This window comes from Dermochelys coriacea, chromosome 1 (genome assembly GCF_009764565.3).
Source record: "Dermochelys coriacea isolate rDerCor1 chromosome 1, rDerCor1.pri.v4, whole genome shotgun sequence".
Lineage (NCBI taxonomy): Eukaryota > Metazoa > Chordata > Testudines > Dermochelyidae > Dermochelys > Dermochelys coriacea.
The window spans coordinates 47,723,942-47,746,698 of NC_050068.2; the positions used below are offsets into that span (position 1 = coordinate 47,723,942).

At 42.1% G+C, this 22,757-nt stretch overlaps 1 protein-coding gene across 7 annotated transcripts in view; it reads left to right on the plus strand.

Annotated features, from left to right (window-relative positions):
• Positions 1-22,757, plus strand: part of FRY (FRY microtubule binding protein) — a 374,481-nt gene that overhangs the window by 186,520 nt on the left and 165,204 nt on the right. For all 7 annotated transcript variants that reach the window (XM_038411093.2, XM_043504385.1, XM_043504383.1 and 4 more), the window contains exons 5-11: positions 1,780-1,870; positions 2,267-2,346; positions 2,457-2,537; positions 7,830-7,998; positions 10,380-10,472; positions 10,570-10,668; positions 17,068-17,169. In XM_038411093.2, coding sequence (XP_038267021.1) covers positions 1,780-1,870; positions 2,267-2,346; positions 2,457-2,537; positions 7,830-7,998; positions 10,380-10,472; positions 10,570-10,668; positions 17,068-17,169 — 715 coding nt within the window. The remainder of the gene's footprint in view (positions 1-1,779; positions 1,871-2,266; positions 2,347-2,456; positions 2,538-7,829; positions 7,999-10,379; positions 10,473-10,569; positions 10,669-17,067; positions 17,170-22,757) is intronic.

Below are 22,757 nucleotides of genomic sequence, written 5' to 3' on the forward strand. Positions count from 1 at the left end.
ATGGTTTTTGTAAAGGGAAATCATGCCTCACCAATCTACTAGAATTCTTTGAGGTGCCAAGAAGCATGTGGACAAGGATGATCCAGTGGCTATAGTATATTTAGATTTTCAGAAAGGCTTTGACAAGGTCCTTTACCAAACACTTAAGCAAAGTAAGCTGTCATGGGATAAGAGGGAAGGTCCTGTCATGGATCCATGGGTTGGGGGTGAACCACCAGCTGTGGGAGGCTAGCCCCCAGCCAGCCCCGCCCCTCACCCGAGGTCTCGTCCCCTTTCCCCCACCGGAGACCCCGGGGCCAAGCTGGTAAGGGCAAGCAGGGCTTTGGGGAGGAGCATGGGCGGGGCTCTGCCAGGCTGTTTGGGTAGGCATAGCCTCTCCCAGCCTATGCAATGCACCACCCATGCATGAATCAGTAACTGGTTGAAAGACAGGAAACAAAGGGTAGGTCAGTTTTCAGAATGGAGAGAGGATTACTTGTTTGGTTCATTCCCTCTGAAGCACCTGGCATTGGCCATTGTCGGAAGACAGGATACCAGGCTAGATGGACCATTGATCCATTGACCCGGGATGGACAATCTTGTGTTCTTATGTATTTATTTATAAAAAATCCTGCAAGGTCACCTCTGTAACTACAGGGCATTTAGATATTGATGTCTGGTTACTAGGCCAGCTTGAAGATTTTCTGTTTTGGGGAACTTGATTACAATTGGAGCAAAAATCAGTAGTGATTATAAAATATAATCTGTTGAGGTTGATGCTACTAGGCTTTTTTTTTTTTAAGTTCTAATGCTATCTGACTGGAATATGAAAAAGATACTGAACTTCACAAAGCCAAACAAATCTTTTCTGAAAATAATCTTGAAAACATTGTCTGAGGCTCTTTCAAGTCTCATTTTCTTGTCACTGACTAAAAATTATTCATTAACATTATGAATATATACTTCGATGCCCAAATTTTTAGTACAGAACTTCAGTCAGCATGACACAGTAAACTATAATTCAACCCTTCTTAAATGCAGAGGCCAAAATTTTCAGAATTGAATGTAAAGTTAGTCAATTAAATACATATTTGGTCAATGGTCTTTGACTTCAGCAGGATTTATTAGTACTCAGACCTCTGAAACCCAGGCCTATGATTTAGGTGTCTAACTATGGATTTAGATGCCTGACTTTAGGTACCCATGTTTAAAAAATGTATCTCAATGGGAGCTGCTGTGTGTTCAGCACTCTAAACAGTCAAGCAAGCATCTACATGTGGATTTGGGAATCTAACTTCAGGCTCCTATTTTTGAAAATCTTGACCTAAAACAATTTCTGACTAATACAACACTCTGGTACTGTTTCCACCTTTAAAACCATTGATTATTTAATAAACAGTAACATTGAGAGTGAGATCGAAATACAAAATCCACTCTCTAGATTTCAGTTCAGCATCACTCAATTAGAGCATAAAAAGAGAAAATGGAGTACCTGAGTGTTGAGGGAGAAGGAGCCAACATGGGTCTCTGGAGCTGGAAACAGAGAGAGAGGAAGTGAAAGGAGGGCATGTCGACTTCTGAAAATAGATGAATGTGACAGGTCTGTACTTGTTCTATTTATCCCAGATTTTAAGAGACTGTCATTGTACTGCCTTTCATTTTTTAATTCAGGATTACAGTTTGAAAAACTGGAACTAAAACCCAATTTATGATTATTTGAATATTTAGAATTTATGCAGACCTATTATATAAAATAAGACACATCTCACTACTGTTTTATTTCTTGTTTTGATTTTGCAGTGATGAACAGCAGCGAGACTATCTAATGGAAAGAAGAGATTTAGCCATTGATTTTATTTTTTCTTTAGTATTAATAGAAGTTTTGAAACAGGTATGGGATCCTTAAAATAAATGATTCTTTAAGAAGTAAATGATTGTGAAGTACAGTATTTCATCTCTCAGGCTAATTTTCAAATTATTATTAATTTATATTTATAACATAAATAGTCTAAAATGGTTTCTAAACCAACTGTTTATTTATTCTGTCCTCTCTTCCCACATATGGGAAACATCTTATTGAACTTAGTATTAATATAGACTTCATTTTGCCATATTTTTCAGAGGTGAAATATTTCTTTTCAGTACTAAGCCATCTATATATTTTTAGCCCTTTTTCAGCTCGTATAATATTTATTCAGGGACGATATACAAAAATAATATTGGCACTGAAGTATGAAGCATAAACTTTAATATTCACATGCCAGTTATGTTTTATTTGTACTTTCAGATTCCACTTCATCCTGTCATAGACAGTTTGGTACATGATGTTATTAACTTGGCTTTCAAGCACTTTAAATATAAAGAAGGGTAAGGCTCTTTCCCACAAAACACAAAAAGAATTGCTTGCTGAATTGTTTAATAAAATTGTACTAGTTAAAGCAGTGTGCTTTCTCAACCATCTGATTATTTCTTGCTAGGTACCTTGGTCCTAACACTGGAAATATGCACATTGTTGCAGACCTGTATGCAGAAGTAATAGGTGTGCTAGCGCAAGCTAAGTAAGTATACTTAAATACATTGCCTATTGGAAAGCTGAGAGATTTTAATTTTATCATTCTGGAAACATGGATATTTTGATATTCTTTATTTTATAGTTTAAAGAAACTGTAAATCTTTTCACCTGAGCACTCTGTTCTCCAAAATGTTTCATCGCACGGGAGCCTATGGAATCACAGAAGGTGCAGACTAGGCTTCTACATCCAGTCAAGCAATTCTAGCGACATTCAACCAGACTGCAACAGCTTTAGTTTTCATCACAAATGCTATCTGTGGAAAGCCTAAAGGGATGGAGAGACCTAATTTGAATGAGTCTTTCTACTATGTGCCTTTCTTTCCCTAACTTGGCAAAGCTAAAAATGACCCATACCCAGTCAAGGAAATATTTTTTAAAATGTTTTAAATGTTCACATTTTTTTAAATGTTCACAGCCTAAAGGGATGGAGAGACCTAATTTGAATGAGTCTTTCTACTATGTTCCATTCTTTCCCTAACTTGGCAAAGCTAAAAATGACCCATACCCAGTCATGGAAACATTTTTTAAATGTTCACAATTATTGCAGTTTAGAACTAAATTTAAGTGGTGCATTTTTTGGAGATTAAACTAACATCATAAAGATAATTTTGGGACCTGCTGCTATTTTGTCAAAAAATGGTCAAAGTTATTTTTAGGTTGAAATGAACATGAATGAAGCAAAATATTGGTTAGTTTAATAACCTTAAAGTTGCAAGTGTTTTTTTCTCTTTTTCCATTCCCTTTTTTAACATATTCTTTTTTTATATCGCTAGTTCTTTTATTTATATTTTGTTTCTGTCCATTTTTTTTATATTGTTCTTTGTTAATATACATTGTTATTAATTATATTAGAGTCAGGGAACTGTTTGTGGAAGCAGGCCCCACACTTAGTGTTTGCAGGACTGGGCTTTAAGTCATGACAAAAACAACAGAAAGAAATGATAACTCACAGAGACGTTGTGTGGGAGGTTAAAGAAAGTAAACTCATGTGATTGCTGAACACAGTAATAGCGATGTATATGTCACTTTAGCGCCCTCGTATCTGCAGGCAGCTCTGAGCAAGGGAAGGCATGCGCAGGAATGCAGCAGGAAAAATCCCTTCCACCCAGGGGCACCTGTTCCAAACCCCCCAGAGTGAACACACCCACCCACAGGAAAAGTACAATGGATATAAGAAAGGAAAATATTTATTTACAGAGGGATGAGAGGAGAAAAACAACAGGGGGAAATACAGGGGGAGCGGTAAAACAGGTTTGCATTCAAACCAAGCCCCACAGGCCCAGTGGTAGCAGACCTGTCTGAAAGGGCAGACACCGAGCAACGTGTCTGCACACGGAGTTCAGGAGTCCTGAGCAAAGTTCCAGTCCAGTGGTGAGTCTTGGGTGCTCCTGGTCGTCTTCGGCACCAGTGAACTTTCCCCAACAAACCCCTCCAGTGCCCTCTTCTGCCGTTCTCTGCAAAGCCACACAGAGCGACCTCCCCACTTAACTAGCTAGTAGCTTCCCTCCTTATTCCCAGTGCAGAGTCACAAGCCCCAGTGCTCACAGCCCTCTGCAGCTCTGGGCACCAGTGATACTGGGTCCAGCTCCAGCCTGTCCTTCTCGGGCGATTCCTCCCTGGCACAATGCTTCTCCTGGCTCCTGTCCTGGGGTGTCCCCAGTCAGCAGCTCTGTCCTTCCCAGGCTTCAGGCAAGTTCTCTACTGCTTCTCTTTTTGAGGGCCTACAGGCTGCAGCCCTTCGCCCTCTCTCTGGAGCTCCAGAGCCACACCATGGAGTTTCCCTCCTTTCTCTCACTGCTCCCCCTCCCTCCTTAGGAAAAAGATTTAAAGGGGCCATGTTCTCTAAACCCCAAAGGTGTTACACATAGATGGTTACATAGTTTTGTTTTAAAAAGATACACAAGACTGCTGTATACTAGTCTCCTCAAGGAAGTCGGTTTCTTTCCCCTGTGCCTCCTCATTCTTTCCCCTATCTAATTTCTGTGTTTAGTCTCTTCCCCACCTCTGTCCCTTTCACCTGTTTTCCTCCCTGAGTTTTCAATTTATGGTTCCAGTCCTGAATTCTGTTTAATAGTAAACAGAGCCATAAGCAGTTACTAGCACAATAATCAAAAAGAAGCACCTATCCTGCTTTTTTTAATTACATTTTTACCTCTTATTTTATTCATGGGATAATTGTGTATAGATCAAGATTTTTTTAAATTTTTCAAGATTATTCAATGAATTTTTTTTAGAAGTTTCATATACTCAATGGCTTGCTACATGAAGTAACAAAATCCAAAATTAAAACCGTATTGCTTGCTTATGCTAGGTCGCATAAGTCTCATGGTATTGTTTCTTATCACTGATTTCCTGGTGTGAATGCTCAGAGAAAATAAATTTTGAAGCCCACTTTCTACAAATATTCAAGCCCACAAGCTTAAAATTTGCTATTGAAAAGCATCCATACTAGTAAAACTTGATTGCATAAATGTTTAAAGAAAGCAAACAGAAAAGGGGCATGAGCAGTACAAAGTACATTTGTTTAATAATTTAATATAATATTCATAGAAATATTTTTGCAATTCTCACCCATCTCTATTCACCAGTAAGACATCCATCAGGAAATTTAAATTTCATTTGTTAGCTATTGAGCCAGGATTCCTGAATGATTACTGAATTACAAGGAAAACAGATGACATGAGAGTACATATGTAATAATTTGGTATCGTTGGTGGATAAGTCATTGAATTGTACAAAGTGATCATGTGTAAATAAGAGGAGTTTTTGTGGAAACACAATAAGGTCTCGATCTTGCAGCTTCTTGTGCCCGGGCATACTACTGCATTTGCATGGAGTCCTATGGAAATCAGTTGGGATCTCCACATTCATAAAAGTTCACCTACACAAAAAATTTGCAGAATCATTTTCTCATTTATATGGTTTGTGATCTCAGTTTCCATAAAATTTTAATTAATCTCATTACTATAGGCCTGATCCTAAAACTACCTGCACATATATTTGATTTTACACATATTGGTAGTCCCATTGACTTCTTTGAGACTGCTCATACAACTACTCTCATGACTAAAGTACTCATATGAGTACTCACATGATCCAATGTTTGCAGGTCAGGGCCTATATTAAAGAGTGTATTTTCAGCCTGATTTTTACCATTTTAGCTGCATTAACATTGGTGGCGTTAATGTGTTTTAAATAATTGTTTAAAAGATTCTACCTACATTATTATCGATATTCAATTTTTTAAAATGTTTATTCTGCGGTGGCAAATTGAAAAAGAGTTATGTTTGAACAACAGATTTGAGGGAATTACTATATCATATATCTCTTGTTTACTATGCAAAATCAATCTAGGTTGAATCTTAAATAGAAAGTGTGACAGGGTCAGGCCAGATGGCTATAGGAGAGTAATAGAAGGCAGATATATTAGGCCCAGGCTAAGTAGGTCCCTTTTCCCTTGGTAAGGTAACAGAGAAGGTTCCAGAACAATCAGGAACCTTCTGGAGACAATTAAGACAGGCTGTTAAGAACACCTGCAGCGAATCAAGAAGCTGCTAGAATCAACTAAGGCAGGCTAATCAGGGCACCTGGGTTTTAAAAACGAGCTCACTTCATTTTGTGGTGTGCATGTGAGGAGCTGGGAGCAAGAGGCACTAGGAGCTGAGAGTGAGAACGCAGACTGTTGGAGGACTGAGGTGTACAAGCAAATCAGACACCAGGAGGAAGGTCCTATGGTGAGGATAAAGAAGGTGTTGGGAGGAGACCATGGGGAAGTAGCCCAGGGAGTTGCAGCTGTTGCACAGCTGTTCCAGAAGGCACTCTAGACAGCTGCAATCCACAGGGCCCTGGGCTGGAACCCGGAGTAGAGGGCGGGCCTGGGTTCCCTACAAATCCTCCCAATTCCTGGTCAGACACAGGAGGAGTTGACTTGGACTATGGGTTCAGAAAAACGGCCAAGCTGAGGGCTGCCATGAAGCTCCAAGGCGAGCAAATCCGCCAATAAGCGCAAGACCTACCAAGGTAGAGCAGGAACTTTGTCACAAAAGTTAGAGTGGATGAGCTACCAACATGGAATTAAAAATTGTAACCTTTATCATAGCAGATTTCTGTTCCATGTCCTTGGATGACAATGCATGATTGAAATGTCCTTGGGCAAAGTACACTGTAAAGTTGAAAAAAGAAAAGGACTACTTGTGGCACCTTAGAGACTAACAAATTTATTTGAGCATAAACTTTCGTGAGCTACAAATCACTTCATCAGATCTGATGAAGTGAGCTGTAGCTCACGAAAGCTTATGCGCAAATACATTTCTTAGTCTCTAAGGTGCCACAAGTACTCCTTTTCTTTTTGCGGATACAGACTAACATGGCTGCTACTCTGAAACCTGTAAAGTTGCAGTTTCCCAGTGTATGTCAAATAATACCACCACCTTCTAAAACATATTGGTATAGTGGATGCCATTAAAAAATCAGCATTTACCATCAGTTACTTACTACCCTGTAATATCTGAGAAACCACAGTATTTTCTTACACTTGGAATAGAAATTATCTCTGGTACCTAAGATACTGTGGTGTTGTAACAACGATCAGGAAAACCTGAAGGCTAGCACAACCTATCTGAACATTTTTATGGTTATCATTCGAACATTTTCCTTTGAAAACTTGGCACATGCTTGCAATAAAAATGTCTTTTATCCTGGATTTTCAAAAAACTATGAGGGTTTATTTTATGGTAGAGTTATCTTATGTATAAAAAGAAGCACAGTGAATTAAAATTTGGAAAATTCATTAGATGCAGTAATGTGAGAGGTCTAAGATCAGGCAATTAGATTTTTTCTCATTCTCCAAGCTTATGGGGACTGAGAATGCTGTGGAAACAGTACACTCAGCTTTTGGGAGGAAGGGGAGCATTTTGCATTGCTCTCGATCTATCCATCGTGTCAATCTAGCTTTAATGTTTACAGGCACTAAGGGAGTTATGTTCAGCCATCTTTGACCATAAAGATGTGGCAACTTAATGAAGAGGTTTTGAACTACTGGGAAAATGTTGGGGATGAGAGAGGGAGGCATCTCAGAGGACAGTGCACACACACAGATACCCTAAGTAAAAATACCACACCTAGTAAGATATATTAAAACTCAAATAATGATTAATTATAGAATAAAAGAGATGTAATAATATATCTCTTTTATTGTTTCTCTTCTAGGTACCTTACAATACATGTCAAACCTTACTACCAGTCTATTGTTTTGTAACTAACCAGTGTGATTTCATAGATTTCCTGCTGTGAAGAAGAAATTCATGGCAGAATTAAAAGAGCTGCGGCATAAAGAGCAAAGCCCATACATGGTTCAAAGCATTATCAGTCTAATAATGGGGATGAAATTCTTTCGCATTAAGATGTATCCCGTGGAGGACTTTGAAGCCTCTCTTCAGTTTATGCAGGTAACATTCTTTGATGTAGACCACACTTGAGCTGTCTTAAAACAGCTTAATTTGCCAAATTATATCGAGCTGTAAAAGGTGGGGGAAATCATATTAGAACATGAAAAAAAAATCCTCATTTGTTGGTCCTTAATGCGCAAAGGACACGATTCCTAAAAGATTAGCTTACATGTGGGTATCTTTATTCTTTTTCCCTGTGGGCATTTTTTGTGACAGATGGACACATTGGCAGTCACCATTAATTTTTTTAAAAAATCCTATTAAAAATACATGCTTTTTTACTGGCCTGTGTATGGAGACTAGCTGAGCGAAGATTTCTCATAGACAAAAATCAATATACCCTATGGTCATGTTAGGTGTCCTAAAGTAAATATTTGAAATATTAATACAAATATATTTTTTGTTTTCTATAAAACCTAAATAGCAACTGCATAAGTCTTATTTTGGCAAAATGCTTTATATCATATTTAGCAACATAGAAACAATCTCTTTTTCCTCTTCTCTTTGGAGCAGCACACCCACACTCCATATTGGTTATGTTTCCATGTGTGCAGCCACATTCATGAATGCTGACATATTTTCTTATAAGTTATATGGAGGTGTCATGTTGCACGATTTTGTGTGTGTGAAATGTACATTGGTATGAATAAATGGTAGTGTTTTCTGATAGTACAGTGCTATTGGGGCCCATTCTTGCTCCCTTTGAAGGCAATGGCAAAAATTCCCATTTAGTGAAAGCAGGACTCGAATTGAATCTATCTAGATTTTTGAACTGTAATCATCACCATACTATCTGTGTGCCAAACTTACCATCACACACAGAATATAATAATTATAATAGGTGCTAAAAGTATGTATTAAAATCAGACATACTTGATGTGTTTCATAATACAGCTTGCACTTTACACATATATTTACAGTATAATAATTATAAACTATGGGCTATATTGTAAATTGGTTTACACGCCAGGCAAGAGAGGAAAAGATAGTAAGAACCGTCCTGGTATACTATATAGGCTGTGTGCTAACTAAGGCAGGGAGACGCACTGTCCCCGATACCCTTTTATGTAGCTATGGAAAAAGTGGTCTGATAATTGCAGAATTCTCAGGATGGGGTGAATTTATAAAGGGCCTTCACCAACTCATTGGATGTGCTGATGACCTAGCTATTGTAGAAGATAGAAGGAAAACCCTTATAAAGCCTATATTTTATATGGATGAGACACCTGGCTTCTTGCTAAAAAGGAAGAAAGGCAGCTAACTATCTTCAGAAATAAAGTCTTGATATGAGTTTTGCGGGTAGTAAGGGAGAATGATGTATAGAGCAGATTCTAATAGGGAATTGTTGGAAGTCTATGAAGAACCAAAATTATAGTAAATGTAGTGAAATCTCAACAACTCCAGTGGGCAGGGCATGTACTTAGGACAGCAGAAGACAGACCAGCTAAGCTGTTCTTGGAGGGACATCCATGTGGTGTCTAACCATTGAAGAAGATGATGGAGGGATAATGTTGATCAAGACCTGAGAGCACTTAATGTGAATTATCATCAATGGGGAAAAAATGATCTTCACAGGAAGGGGTGGAGGCAAATCATGAGGGTGGCTAGGGACCTATATGGTGTCTAGAGCCAGGGAGGAGGAGGAGTATCTGTCTGGGCCTTGGGCCAAGATATGCAGGAGTAACTGGAGCTAGGTGCCTGTTTACTCCGTTTCCAGAGCAGTTGAGGAGAGAGGAGTGTGGAATGGGCACATCCTTGGCTCCTTCCCCTCTACTCACTGACCAATACAGCTTTGGGGATGGGGGTAGTAATTTATTGCAGGTATAGCCCCGTTATAAATTACCACCCTCCACAGTGAACCGCTCCATTCTGAACCACAATTCATGCCCTCAGAATTACTGTAGGTGTGTCCTTGAAACATAATCTAACCCAAAATATTTAGGGCAGGATTGTCCTTTAGTCCATGCGCCCACTTGGTGGAGTAAAGAGGCAAAAGGTGATTCCATATGCCCCTCTGTTGGCTATGTGCCAGATGGATCCAAATGCAGGGCTATTACTACTGCTCCCACACAGATGGCTAGGCAGGGACGGGGATTGTGGGAAGCCTTGCATTTGGCCCCCCAGTTAACTAGCCTGCACAAGCTAAAGCAAATGGAGAGTCATGGACAGAGCCACAATTCCCTCCTGATCTGTTCCTGGGGCTAGGCACTACCTCATGCTCAGGGCAGATTGTGAATGTGGAACCTAAACCTTAATTGACGTATAAAATGTTCTTTGCAGTATGAGAAACAAAAGCTATCACATGTGCTTTTAGCAAGCACTGAGATGTCTTTATTCCACCTGATGTGCAATTTTTTTTCTTCTCTTTAATCGTCTGCCAGGAATGTGCACATTATTTCCTTGAAGTGAAGGACAAAGATATCAAGCATGCATTAGCAGGACTGTTCGTTGAAATTCTTGTCCCTGTAGCTGCTGTGAGTTTTATTTGTTTGTTTATTTGCATGACTTTTTTCAAGTTAGATTCGAAAGTCAATGTACGAAAAACAGTGTTAACATGAAATCTCTTTTCAGGCTGTTAAAAATGAAGTGAATGTCCCCTGTCTGAGGAACTTTGTTGAAAGCCTGTATGACACAACACTCGAGCTTTCTTCTCGAAAGAAGCACTCACTGGTAAGTAATCCTGAGAGGCTGAAGCTAAAATTCTTTGTTAGAAGTCTCTCTAGGCAAGATTCAAAAGGGCTTGCAGAATGGTTGCAAAACCATTCATCTGCATCTGGTTCAATGTACAATTAATTGCTATTTCAAAAGTATATGTTATATCCAATCTATTTTAGTCTGAATCCTCTAGGTGTTTTCAGATCCTGCAAATTATTATTATAAAATGGTCAACACCTGTTTTGTCTGACCATTAGCACAGAGGAAAAACTTAACAGAGTGCATTGCCTGTCAAGTGAGAACTAATGGGACAAGTGGGAACAGCTCAAAGTGGTTAAGTAATGTTTAGCAGGAACAAACCAATATATAACAACCTTTTAAAATGGCAGTGCCTTTTTACACCGCATGTCGGCTAAGAAGCTCTCTATGTCATATTTTCTTGAGAGATTTACAGTGGCATAAAAGTGTATTGTTGGGAGCGATAGCTGAAGTGGATTAAATGGAGCGCTGAGTCAGGTTGACACTGGCTGCCTCAAGCATTCTATCTTTCCAGCTGGGTCAGTGCACCTCAGCACTGAGGCTTCTGTTAATCCATTTTGAAGTCTTTGGGCTTTTAAGAAAAGAAAGTAATTTTCATTGGTCCTTTCTTATTTTTTGTAAAAGTCAAAAGGACCTCCCTATCCCCCACTATCTCTCTGAGGGTTGGGATATCTATCAGATTTCATTGATGGACTCGTACAGGCACATTTGTAACTGCTGCTGTCATTACTCCAGCCAGTTCCAGAAGGGAGTCAAAATACTTCTTTCTGGGTGAAATTCTGCGTCCATTGAAGTCAGTGGTAGTTTTGCCATTGGCTACAATGGAGCCAGGATTTCTCCCTTTAGGCACATGTGTAGCCAACCCTGTTGCGGATGCAGACACACTGATAACACTTTGTTGAAATTACAGCAAACTAAGGATCCAATTCTTCAATCATAGAATTATAGAATATCAGGGTTGGAAGGGACTTCAGGAGGTCATCTAGTCCAACTCCCTGCTCAAAGCAGGACCAATCCACAACTAAAACATCCCAACCAGGGCTTTGTCAAGCCTGACCTTAAAAACCTCAAAGGAAGGAGATTCCACCACCTCCCTAGGTAACTCATTCCAGTGCTTCACCACCCTCCTAGTGAAAAAGTTTTTCCTAATATCCAACCTAAACCTCCTCCACTGCAATTTGACCATTACTTCTTGTTCTGTCATCTCCTACCACTGAGAACAGTCTAGATCCATCCTCTTTGGAACCCCCTTTCAGGTAGTTGAAAGCAGCTATCAAATTCCATTTCATTCTTCTCTTCTGCAGACTAAACAATCCCAGTTCTCTCAGCCTCTCCTCATAAGTCATGTGTTCCAGTCCCCTAATCATTTATGTTGCCCTCTGCTGGATGCTTTCCAATTTTTCCACATCCTTCTTGTAGTGTGGGGCCCAAAACTGGACACAGTACTCCAGATGAGGCCTCACCAATGTCGAATAGAGGGGAATGATCACATCCCTCGATCTGCTGGCAATGCCCCTACTTATACATCCCAAAATCCCATTGGCCTTCTTGGCAACAAGGGTACACTGTTGCCTTATATCCAGCTTCTCGTCCACTGTAACTCCTAGGTCCTTTTTGCAGAACTGCTGCCTAGCTCTTCGGTCCCTAGACTCTAGCGGTGCATGGGATTCTTCCGTCCTAAGTGCAGGACTCAGCACTTGTCCTTGTTGAACCTCATCAGATTTCTTTTGGCCCAATCCTCTCATTTGTCTAGGTCCCTCTGTATCCTATCCCTACCCTCCAGTGTATCTACCACTCCTCCCAGTTTAGTGTCATCTGCAAACTTGCTGAGGATGCAATCCACGCCATCCTCCAGATCGTTAATGAAGATATTGAACAAAACTGGCCCCAGGACCAACCCTTGGGGCACTCCGCTTGATACTGGCGGCCACCTAGACACAGAGCCATTGATCGCTACCCGTTGAGCCCGATAATCTATCCACCTTGTAGTCCATTCATCCAGCTCATACTTCTTTACCTTGCTGGCAAGAATATTGTGGGAGACCGTATCAAAAGTTTTGCTAAAGTCAAGGAATAACACGTCCACTGCTTTCCCGTCATCCACAGAGCCACTTATCTCATCATAGAAGGCAATTAGATTAGTCACGCATGACTTACCCTTGGTGAATCCATGCTGACTGTTCCTGATCACTTTCCTCTCGTCTAAGTGCTTCAGAATTGATTCCTTGAGGACCTGCTCCATGATTTTTCCAGGGACTGAGGTGAGGCTGACTGGCCTGTCGTTCCCCGGATCCTCCTCCTTCCCTTTTTTTAAAGATGGGCACTACATTAGCCTTTTTCCAGTCGTCCGGGACCTCCCCCGATCGCCATGAGTTTTCAAAGATAGTGGCCAATGGCTCTGCAATCACATCCACCAACTCCTTCCGCACTCTTGGATGCAGCACATCTGGCCCCATGGACTTGTGCTCTTCCAGCTTTTCTAAATAGTCCCAAACCACTTCTTTCTCCACAGAGGGCTGGTCACCTCCTCCCCATGCTGTGCTGCCCAGTGCAGTAGTCTGGGAGCTGACCTTGTTCGTGAAGACCGAGGCAAAAAAAGCATTGAGTACATTAGCTTTTTCCACATCCTCTGTCACTAGGTTGCCTCCCTCATTCATTAAGGGTCCCACACTTTCCTTGACTTTCTTTTTGTTGCTAACATACCTGAAGAAACCCTTCTTGTTACTCTTAACATCTCTTGCTAGCTGCAACTCCAAGTATGATTTGGCCTTCCTGATTTCACTCCTGCATGCCTGAGCAATATTTTTATACTCTTCCCTGGTCATTTGTCCAATCTTTCGCTTCTTGTAAGCTTCTTTTTTTGTGTTTAAGATCAGCAAGGATTTCACTGTTAAGCCTGGTTTCAGAGTAGCAGCCGTGTTAGTCTGTATTCCCAAAAAAAAAGGAGTACTTGTGGCACCTTAGAGACTAACAAATTTATTTGAGCATAAGATTTCGTGAGCTACAGCTCACTTGCTGTAGCTCATGAAAGCTTATGCTCAAATAAATTTGTTAGTCTCTAAGGTGCCACAAGTACTCCTTTTCTTTTTACTGTTAAGCCTGCCATATTTACTATTCTTTCTACACATCAGGATGGTTTGTCCCTGTAACCTCAATAAGGATTATTTAAAATACAGCCAGCTCTCCTGGACTCCTTTCCCCCTCGTGTTATTCTCCCAGGGGATCCTGCCCATCAGTTGCCTGAGGGAGTCAAAGTCTACTTTTCTGAAATCCAGGGTCCGTATTCTGCTGCTCTCCTTTCTTCCTTGTGTCAGGATCCTGAACTCGACCATCTCATGGTCACTGCCTCCCTCCAATCCTTATGCTGAGTAGAACTTTCCTAAACAAATAATCTCATTGCAGATAATGGAGCTACTCACTAGAGTAAATGCTACTCAATTTGAGTAAGGGATAGAGTTGGGGCCTTTCTGTGTGATTGCTCACATACAGATACCACATAATGAAAAGTAATGAAATAGAATAGACTCCTGGGCACTGTTCCCTCTAAGCTGTGCGCGTGTGCGCGTGCACACAGATCCTAAACCCCACGCACATGACGAAACACTGCACTCACAAAATTTTGCACAGAAGCACAACAATTTGCACAAAAGAATTTTTTTGCGCACAAAGCCTGTCAAAAATTAGAGGGAACATTGCTCCTGGGATGATCTATTAGAAAAGCAAACATTGCAAAGAAGAAAAGAATGGTAAGCAGCTAGCAGTGATAGCAGTAGCTGCAGACATCTCCAAGGGAAGGGCTATTGGCCTTCTTTAAACAAGAATACAAGCTACTTTAAATTTTAGGGGATGAGCTTTTGCTATGAGAATTATGTTTTGGGGATTATTAGTCATTGTTCACTCAATATGCATGTAACCTATTTTGTCCTATAGGCAGGGCCCTCCCTCGGGGGGTGCGAGGCTCGGGACATAGGCACCAAGTTTCTAATCTTCTGGGGGTTGCTCCCCCCTGGCTCCGCCCAGGCCCCACCCCCACCCTGCTTCTTCCCACACCTGCTCCACCCCCGCCCTGCCTCTTCCCTGCCCAGTTCCAGTGCCTCCCATGAGCACACTGTGCTCTCGCTCCCCTCTCCACCAGCACCTCCTGATGCTGCGAAACAACTGATCCGTGGCAGGTGGTAGGCACGGAGAGGGAGGGGAGGTGCTGATTGGCGGGGCTCGCCAGCAGGCAGGAGGCGCTGGGCAGAGGGGGAAGTTTTGGTATGGGGGCTCCTCCTCACAACCCCCACCCGCCTGCCTGCTGCTAGCCACTCGCCTCCCCGTTTGCCTCCTCACCCCTCCCACCTCATCTCCCTACTTGCCTCTCAAGATTTTATTGAGGCGCAGGGGCCCCCAAAGCACGGGGCCTGGGGCGGTCGCCCCAATTCACCGTACCCAAGGGACAGCTCTGCCTGTAGGGGCTGTTCATCTGCCACATACATGATGTTTATCAGTCTGGTGAGGAAGCCTTTTGTGAGGAAGCTTTAATTCTCCTCTGGGTACTGTATTTCTGTGTGTTTTGATGTAGAACGCTAAAAAGTTATATGTATTTGGTCTTATGTGTCAGTGAACTTTGAGTTAAACTAGCTCAGGGGCAGGCACACATTTTGGCATGAGGGCCATATCGGGTTTCAGAAATTGTATGGAGGGCTTGTTAGGGGAGGCTGTGGCTCTCCTAACAGCCAGGCACGGCCCAGGCCCCGCCCCTATCCGATCCCCACTGCTTCTTGCCCCCTGCTGGCCCCCCGGGATTCCTGCCCCTAACTGACCCCCGTCACCCCATCCAACCCCCCCTCCTTCCTGACTGCCCTCCCGAACCCCTACCCTATCCAACTATCCCGTCTCCCTGCTCCCTGACCGCCTCCGGAACTGCCGCCCCAACTGTCCCCCACATCCCCATCCAACCCCCCTCTCCTTCCTGACTTCCCACCCTCCCGGGACCCCTGCCCCATCCAACCACCCCTTCTCCCTAACCACCCCCGGAACCCCTGCCCCCATTCAACCCCCCTGTTCCCTGCCCTCTGACTGTCCTGACCCCTATCCACACCCCCGGCCCCAACCACCCCCGAACTCCCCTGCCCTCTATCCAACCCCCTCCCCCCTCACTCCCTGCCCCCTTACCGCACTGCCTGGAGCACCGGTGGCTGGTGGCGCTACGGCCGTGCCGCTGAGAGCACCAGAACAGGCAGCCATGCCACCCGGCTGGAGCCAGCTATGCCACCGCGCAGCACAGAGCACCGGGTCACAGAGCTGCGCTGCCCCAGGAACTCACAGCCCCACTGCCCAGAGCGTTGCGCCAGCGGCGCAGTGAGCTGAGGCTGCGGGGGAGGGAGGACAGCGGGGGAGGGGCTGGGGTAGCCTCCCTGGGCCAGGAGCTCAGGGGCTGGGCAGAATGGTCCCGTGGGCCGTAGTTTTTCTACCTTTGAACTAGCTACAGACAATGTGTGCCCTAGGTTGAGAGAAACAGGATTTGGATATTACAGTGAGGTTTATATTTAGGGGCAAGCCTGAGGCTAAAATTTTAGAGTTAGTTTTAAGACTCAAGGTGTGTTTATGGTGCAGAAAGCTGCCTCCTCTTTGGTCATTGTTTTTTAAAGGCCTGACCTGGCTGCATTTAAATAAGAACTGACCCAGAGGAGGAGTTTGGAACAGCAAGGTCACTGCCAAAATCAGCATTTATTCCTGACTTTTAGCCTAATCTTTTATCTTAACAATAGCAATGCAAATGTCAAACATTGGTCAGAACAGATTTGGGAAAAGAACAGCGCACACAGTGTTTGATTTTCTATCCTTTGTCTTGCCTGTTTTTACATTCTGAGTAACTACCCTCCAGAAGGCTTATATTTTGACCATAATTTAAACCATGTGCCCCTGGGATCCGACAGGTCTTCAAATAAATGACCATGGATTCTAAGGGGAGTTAGGTCTTCTGTAAACAACAAACAATGGACTATGGGGATTCTAATGCTGAGTATGGTACGCAAAGTAATTCCCCAGCTACTACATTTTTCAGTTAACTGACACAGAAATTAGCCCTGTGATGCTCCAAAATTTTGGTTCATTTTTAGGATTTATGAACAGTGATATAGTTAGGCATTTGATTGGTTTTGGTGCAAATGTAATTCTACATCTGTACAAAGTAAACCATACAAATTCATAACAGCTTTAGAGAAACATTCCTTTTAAATTATGTTATTGAACCATGTGTTTATGTTGGCTGGTGCATATAGCATAACGAAGGGGCTCTAGGACTCTAAATGTACAGTGGTTCTAATGTTAAATTAGTTTGATGTTTTGTTGACATACAAATAATTCTGTATCATCTTTCTTTCTATTTAGGCTTTGTATCCTTTGGTAACATGCCTGCTTTGTGTCAGTCAGAAGCAATTCTTTTTAAACAGATGGCATATTTTCCTCAACAACTGCCTATCCAATCTCAAAGTTAGTATCTTATTTTCTTTTTAATACTTTGCTAGCTCACTGTACGTAGCCTGGGTCTTCTTTAGTTTTACGTGATTTAGCTTTTTGATAATAGCTGAATCTATCAGTAATTTTATTTCATAGCAATGTTTTTATAATTTAACAATACAGATTTGTCAATGAAAAAAATATTCTTATACCTAGTTTGAATTTCTCATATCTTTGTTAATGGAGAGTGGCTTGAACCAAACAACCCAAATATTGCATATGCATGTGAGGACAGACTAAATTGTTGATAAAAGTTGGCCAGGAATGGAGTGGAAGAAGAAAATTGCCAAATGTTATTTTTGAACCTTTTATTTCATTCAGTCAGGGGTTCTTAAACTGGAGCACTTGCTGCTAGCCTGAGGTTAGCTGGCTGGTCACATGGTACTGATTCTTCTTTTTTCAATCTGAAAGTCTCATTAAAGAAACTAAAACTAAATTAAAATGTTTGTGGTACTACTGTTTCTGTCCACCTAAACAACTGGTGTTCTTCCCCAGGACTGGTACATGGTTTACTAATTGTTACCACAGCCATTTTTATCCAGGCTTTAAGGAAATAAGAAATACTAAAAAAATTACCTGATGTGAATGTATGGTATGTGCTTTTGTAAGAAGATGCTTTTTCTCTGGTGAGCGCACCCTGTGATGCTATTCGGTGTACAGTAAAATTAAGATATTTTGTTGAATAGTGAAGGAAATGTAAGAGATGTGAAACCTACATAATCACTTATTGATTTAAAGAAGGAGAGGAAAGATGGTCTTGTAGTTAGGACTTGTTCCAAAGCCTATTACATTCAGTGGGAGTCTTTCCCATAACTTCAAAGTGCTCTGATCAGGCTTTTAGTCTCTCTATTGCCTGTAAATACCTTACGTCACAAGTCTTGTGAGGGCAAATTCATTCATGTATGTGAATGCTCAGATACTAAGATTGTGGATGCTATACTAGAATCTAGGCAGATAAATAAAAGTTAAAGCGTCTAATATGAGCACTCCGACTCTTTCTGAGAATGAATTTTGCTATTTAATATTTGTGCTGTAGTATGTTTGATCTTAAAACACTTCATTTCTGGGTGATAATTCCATATGTACACAAAATAGTATGTAGAGGTAACTTCTGAACAATTAAATTGAGATATGTTGCGTATTTGGAGACTTTTTAAGCATTGCGAAGATGTTTCTGCAGTATGCTGAACTGTCCTCTCAATAGGTTGCCAAAATCCATGGCTTGTCCAGCAAAAAAGACTATTGATGCAGTTTGCTGAATTGGGACAAGCATTTATGTTATGTAACTGTAAACATCTCCTAACAAGTGAGGAATGTAATCTATGGGGTAGTTTCCAAAAGGAAGTGGCAGTCCTATTGCTTTGGATCATTTTAAAGTTGTACTGGACAAAGTGATAGAGAATATTTAATAAGGAACTATCGTCCTTCTGTTAGACAAGGGAGGTTAGGCAAAGTGACCTAATAGATCTTTTCCATATCTAGTTTCTGTTGTTTCATTAATATTTCACATACTGTTTTGATGACTGAGCTTCCTGTTTTTTTTTTTAACTAAATGCAGTACTGCTTTGATGTCAAATGGTAGTTTTGAAATGCAGTAGTTAATAATGAAATAAAAAATAATTCATCATTTAAGTGTTAATTTGATACAGATTTTTATATGTAATTGTATATTAACTTTAGTTTTTAAAAAGTGATGTGGCTCAACAGCACTGCCATTAATTTTTGTGACTTGCTTTTATAGAATTTATGAAATTCAGCTGTAGTTATTTAGTTTAGTGTGTTTAAGTCATTCTGACATATTTGTAAATGTTTTAAATGTCTTTATTTAGTGACTGTGGCTTGAGTAATGTTTAAAATTAAATGTTAGTCATGCTAATACATGACACTCTGCATTAGCAAAGCTATCCTTTCATTCTCACTTATACTGTACGTTAACTTAAAAAGCTGCTTGGTCAAAGTTCAGACCAATGTCATTCAGGCACATAAATCAGCAGAAGAGGGAGGGAGTTAGGTGGAACAATGAAAGCATTTCTGTGTTCTAAACAGTAAGATAAGGTGGTTTTTAGAAAGTTGTCTGTAGGCTTTACTTTATATTTTATACCACCTTAAACTTATCTCAGCTAATCAATTTTTGGATGGTTAGCAAGCATTCCAGAAACAAAGTTGTTTTTTTTTTGTGGGGCCTTTTTAAAACCTAATACATAGGCATAGTTTGGGAGGGCATGGGGGGTGGAGGGAGAGGGAGGCATTGCTTCCCAAACTGCAAGCCCCGGGCAAGTGTGGAATTTGCTTCCCCCCGCAACCCTGCTCAGCCCCGTTGGCCTGGCTGGAGCAATTTCCTGAACTATGCCTGTGACCTTATATGATGGATATTATTATTTGCTTTGCATAGATATGTATCTGTGATCTACTTTACAGTATTACAGACTTATCCCAACCTGCCAGAATAAAATCCCATCTGCTCCTCGGCAAAGCTCCCATTGACTTCTATATGGCCAAGACATCACCCTTGGAGAAATAGATACAGTATTTGATTGTCAGGAAACTTGGGCACTTTCAGACCCGAGAGATAAAAGTTCCAGAATCAAAGGCCATCACTGAGAATAACCTGTTATAGGCTAGGGACTGTAAGTAACACTCAGGCATCCCAGGTGACCTCATTAGCTAGGATAGAATGAAAAGTTAAAGCTGAAGAGAAGAGACGAAGCGATGGAACTGCCCATGAATAAATCCCAGATGACCACTGCCAATATTTGGATGTATTAGGGCAAAATTATAGAGGAATTTCAGAGTAATACAAATTCTGCCCTTATATTAAAAGGGAATCAAGTGGGCCTGCTGTATATGCCACTGTGATTGCAGGGCAGAATCTCTCAGGGTATGCCAAAACCATGCACCAACGGTATCCTGTGCTACTGCTCTAAAAGAAGCAACATGGTTCTCTGGTTAGCATGTGCTGCTAGTGGGGGTGGGGCTGAACAGATTCCATAGCTGGCATGTCGCCACACCTCTGGAATGTGGTGCACCAACTAATGCAGTTACAGGTCTCCTCACAGACATCCGTGGAGTGCTAGGTAGAGATACTTCATGTTATGGCCAGCAGCTCTGCACTGCCCAGTAGCACAAAACAAACAGTAAATTGCTGTAAGGATGTAGGTGAGAGATTCCCCTGATGGAACAGAATCTGGAAGTAGAGTAAATCCAGTAAATCCAGTGTAGCCAGCTGCATGCTTTTACTTGCTCCTCCTCCCCTCTGGCACAGGGGGAACTGTAGGACAAACTGCGGGTATTAAGGGTCTACTTGCTTAACTTTGAGAATGGTGAGCAGTACAACAGAGGTCAATAAAGCTTACTCATTTGCCTAAATGTTTTGCTGGATCAAGGCCAAAATTATGCTAGATGCTGAAAAGTGACTTAGGCCTTGTCTACTCTATGAAATTAGGTCTATTTTATAGAAGTCAATTTTTAGAAACCGATTTTATACAGTCGATTGCGTATGTCCACACTAAGCGCATTAAGTCGGTGGAGTGCGTCCTCACTACTGTGGTTAGAATCGATTTACAGAGTGGTGCACTGTGGGTAGCTATCGCACAGTTCCCGCAGTCTTCACTGCCCATTGGAATTCTGGGCTAAGCTCCCAATGCCTGATGGGACAAAAACATTGTCGAGGGTGGTTTTGGGTACATGTTGTCAGGCCCCCCCTTCGTCTCTTCCTCTGTGAAAGCAACGGCAGACAATCGTTTCACACCTTTTTTCCTGGGTTACCCATGCAGACATCATAACACAGCAAGCCTGCAGCCCGCTCAGCTCACAGTCACCGTATGTCTCCTGGGTGCTGCTGGCAGATGCGGTACTACATTGCTACACAGCAGCAGCTCCTTGCCTTCGCAGCTGACAGTGCAGTAGGACTGATAGCCGTCGTACGTCTCCTGGGTGCTCCTGGCAGACCTCGGTGAGGTTGACCAGGGGTGCCTGGACACACATGGCTATTCTCCTCTTAGAGCACCAAATGGGAGCCAGAGACTCCAGGTCATTCTCTTCTTTAAGTTTCGTGTCATGGAGATTCAGTCCTGCCTGGAATATCATGCGAGCTGGAGGCTTCTGCCTCAGGCTGCTCTCCCAGCCAGCAGCACCGCATGGTCGCACCTACCCCAGCCTACCCTTGCTCCCATGGCTCATGAAGCCTGGACAGTAGTAAGGAGCAGTTCAACTATAGGGTGAGCAAGTGCAGAATGGTGGTAGAATGTGCCTTTGGATGTTTAAAAGCTTGCTGGCACTGTTTGCTGACTAGGTCAGACCTCAGCGTAACCAACATTCCCATTGTTCTTGCTGCTTGCTGTGTGCTCCATAATATCTGTGAGAGTAAGGGGGGGACATTTATGGCAGAGTTGGACGTTGAGGCAAATCGCCTGGCATCCAATTTTGAGCAGCCAGACACGAGGGCGATTAGAAGAGCACAGCAAGGTGCGCTGCGCATCAGAGAGGCTTTGAAAACCAGTTTCATGACTGGCCAGGCTTCAGTGTGACAGTTGTGTGTGTTTCTCCTTGGTGCAAACCCGCCCTCTTTATTGATTTTAATTCCTTTTAAGCCAACCACCCTCACCCCTTCAAAATAAAGTAACTATTGTTTTGAAACCATGCATTCTTTCTTTATTAATTAAAAAAAAAAGAGATAATGGACAAGGTAGCCCAGATGGGGTCGGGGAGGAGGGAAGGACAAGGCCACATATCTTATTGTTGCCACACTAAAAATCAAACTGTTTGAATGACAGCCTTCTGTTGCTTGGGCCATCCTCTGGAGTGGAGTGGAGTGGCTGGGTGCCCGGAGCCTCCCCCCGCGTTCTTGGACGTCTGGGTGAGGGGGCTATGGAACATGGGGAGGAGAGTAGGTGGTTATACAGTGGATGCAGTGGGGGACTGTGCTCTTGTTGGCTTTTTGCAGCTCCAACAGACACTTCATCATGTCCGTTTGCTCCCCCATTAGCCTCACCATCGTGTCCTGCTTCCGCTATTTGCGCTCACTTAATTCTTTCCTGGCCTCTGCCACTGAATGCCTCCATGCATTGCCCTATCAGTGCAGGAGTACTCTGTAGTTTCTGCATTGGAGTGTTGCTCTTTTAAGACTTCTGAAAGCATGCTTCACACCTTGTCCCTCTCAGATTTTTGGATAGCACTTCTGATTCTTAAACCTTGGGTCGAGTGCTGTAGCTATTTTTAGAAATCTCACATTGGTGCCTTCTTTGCATTCTGTCATATCTGCAGTGACAGTGTTCTTAAGTCAAACAACATGTGTTGGGCCATCATGCAAGACTGCTATAACATGAAATATATGGCAGAATGCGGGTAAAACAGAGCAGGGGACATATAGTTCTCCCTCAAGGAGTTCAGTCACAAATTTTATTAAGGCACTATTTTTTTTTTTACAAACATCATCAGCATGGAAGCATGTCCTCCAGAATGGTGGCTGAAGCATGAAGGGGCATATGAATGTTTAGCATATCTAGCATGTAAATACCTTGCAAAGCCTGCTACAAAAGTGCCATGTGAATGCCTGTTCTCAT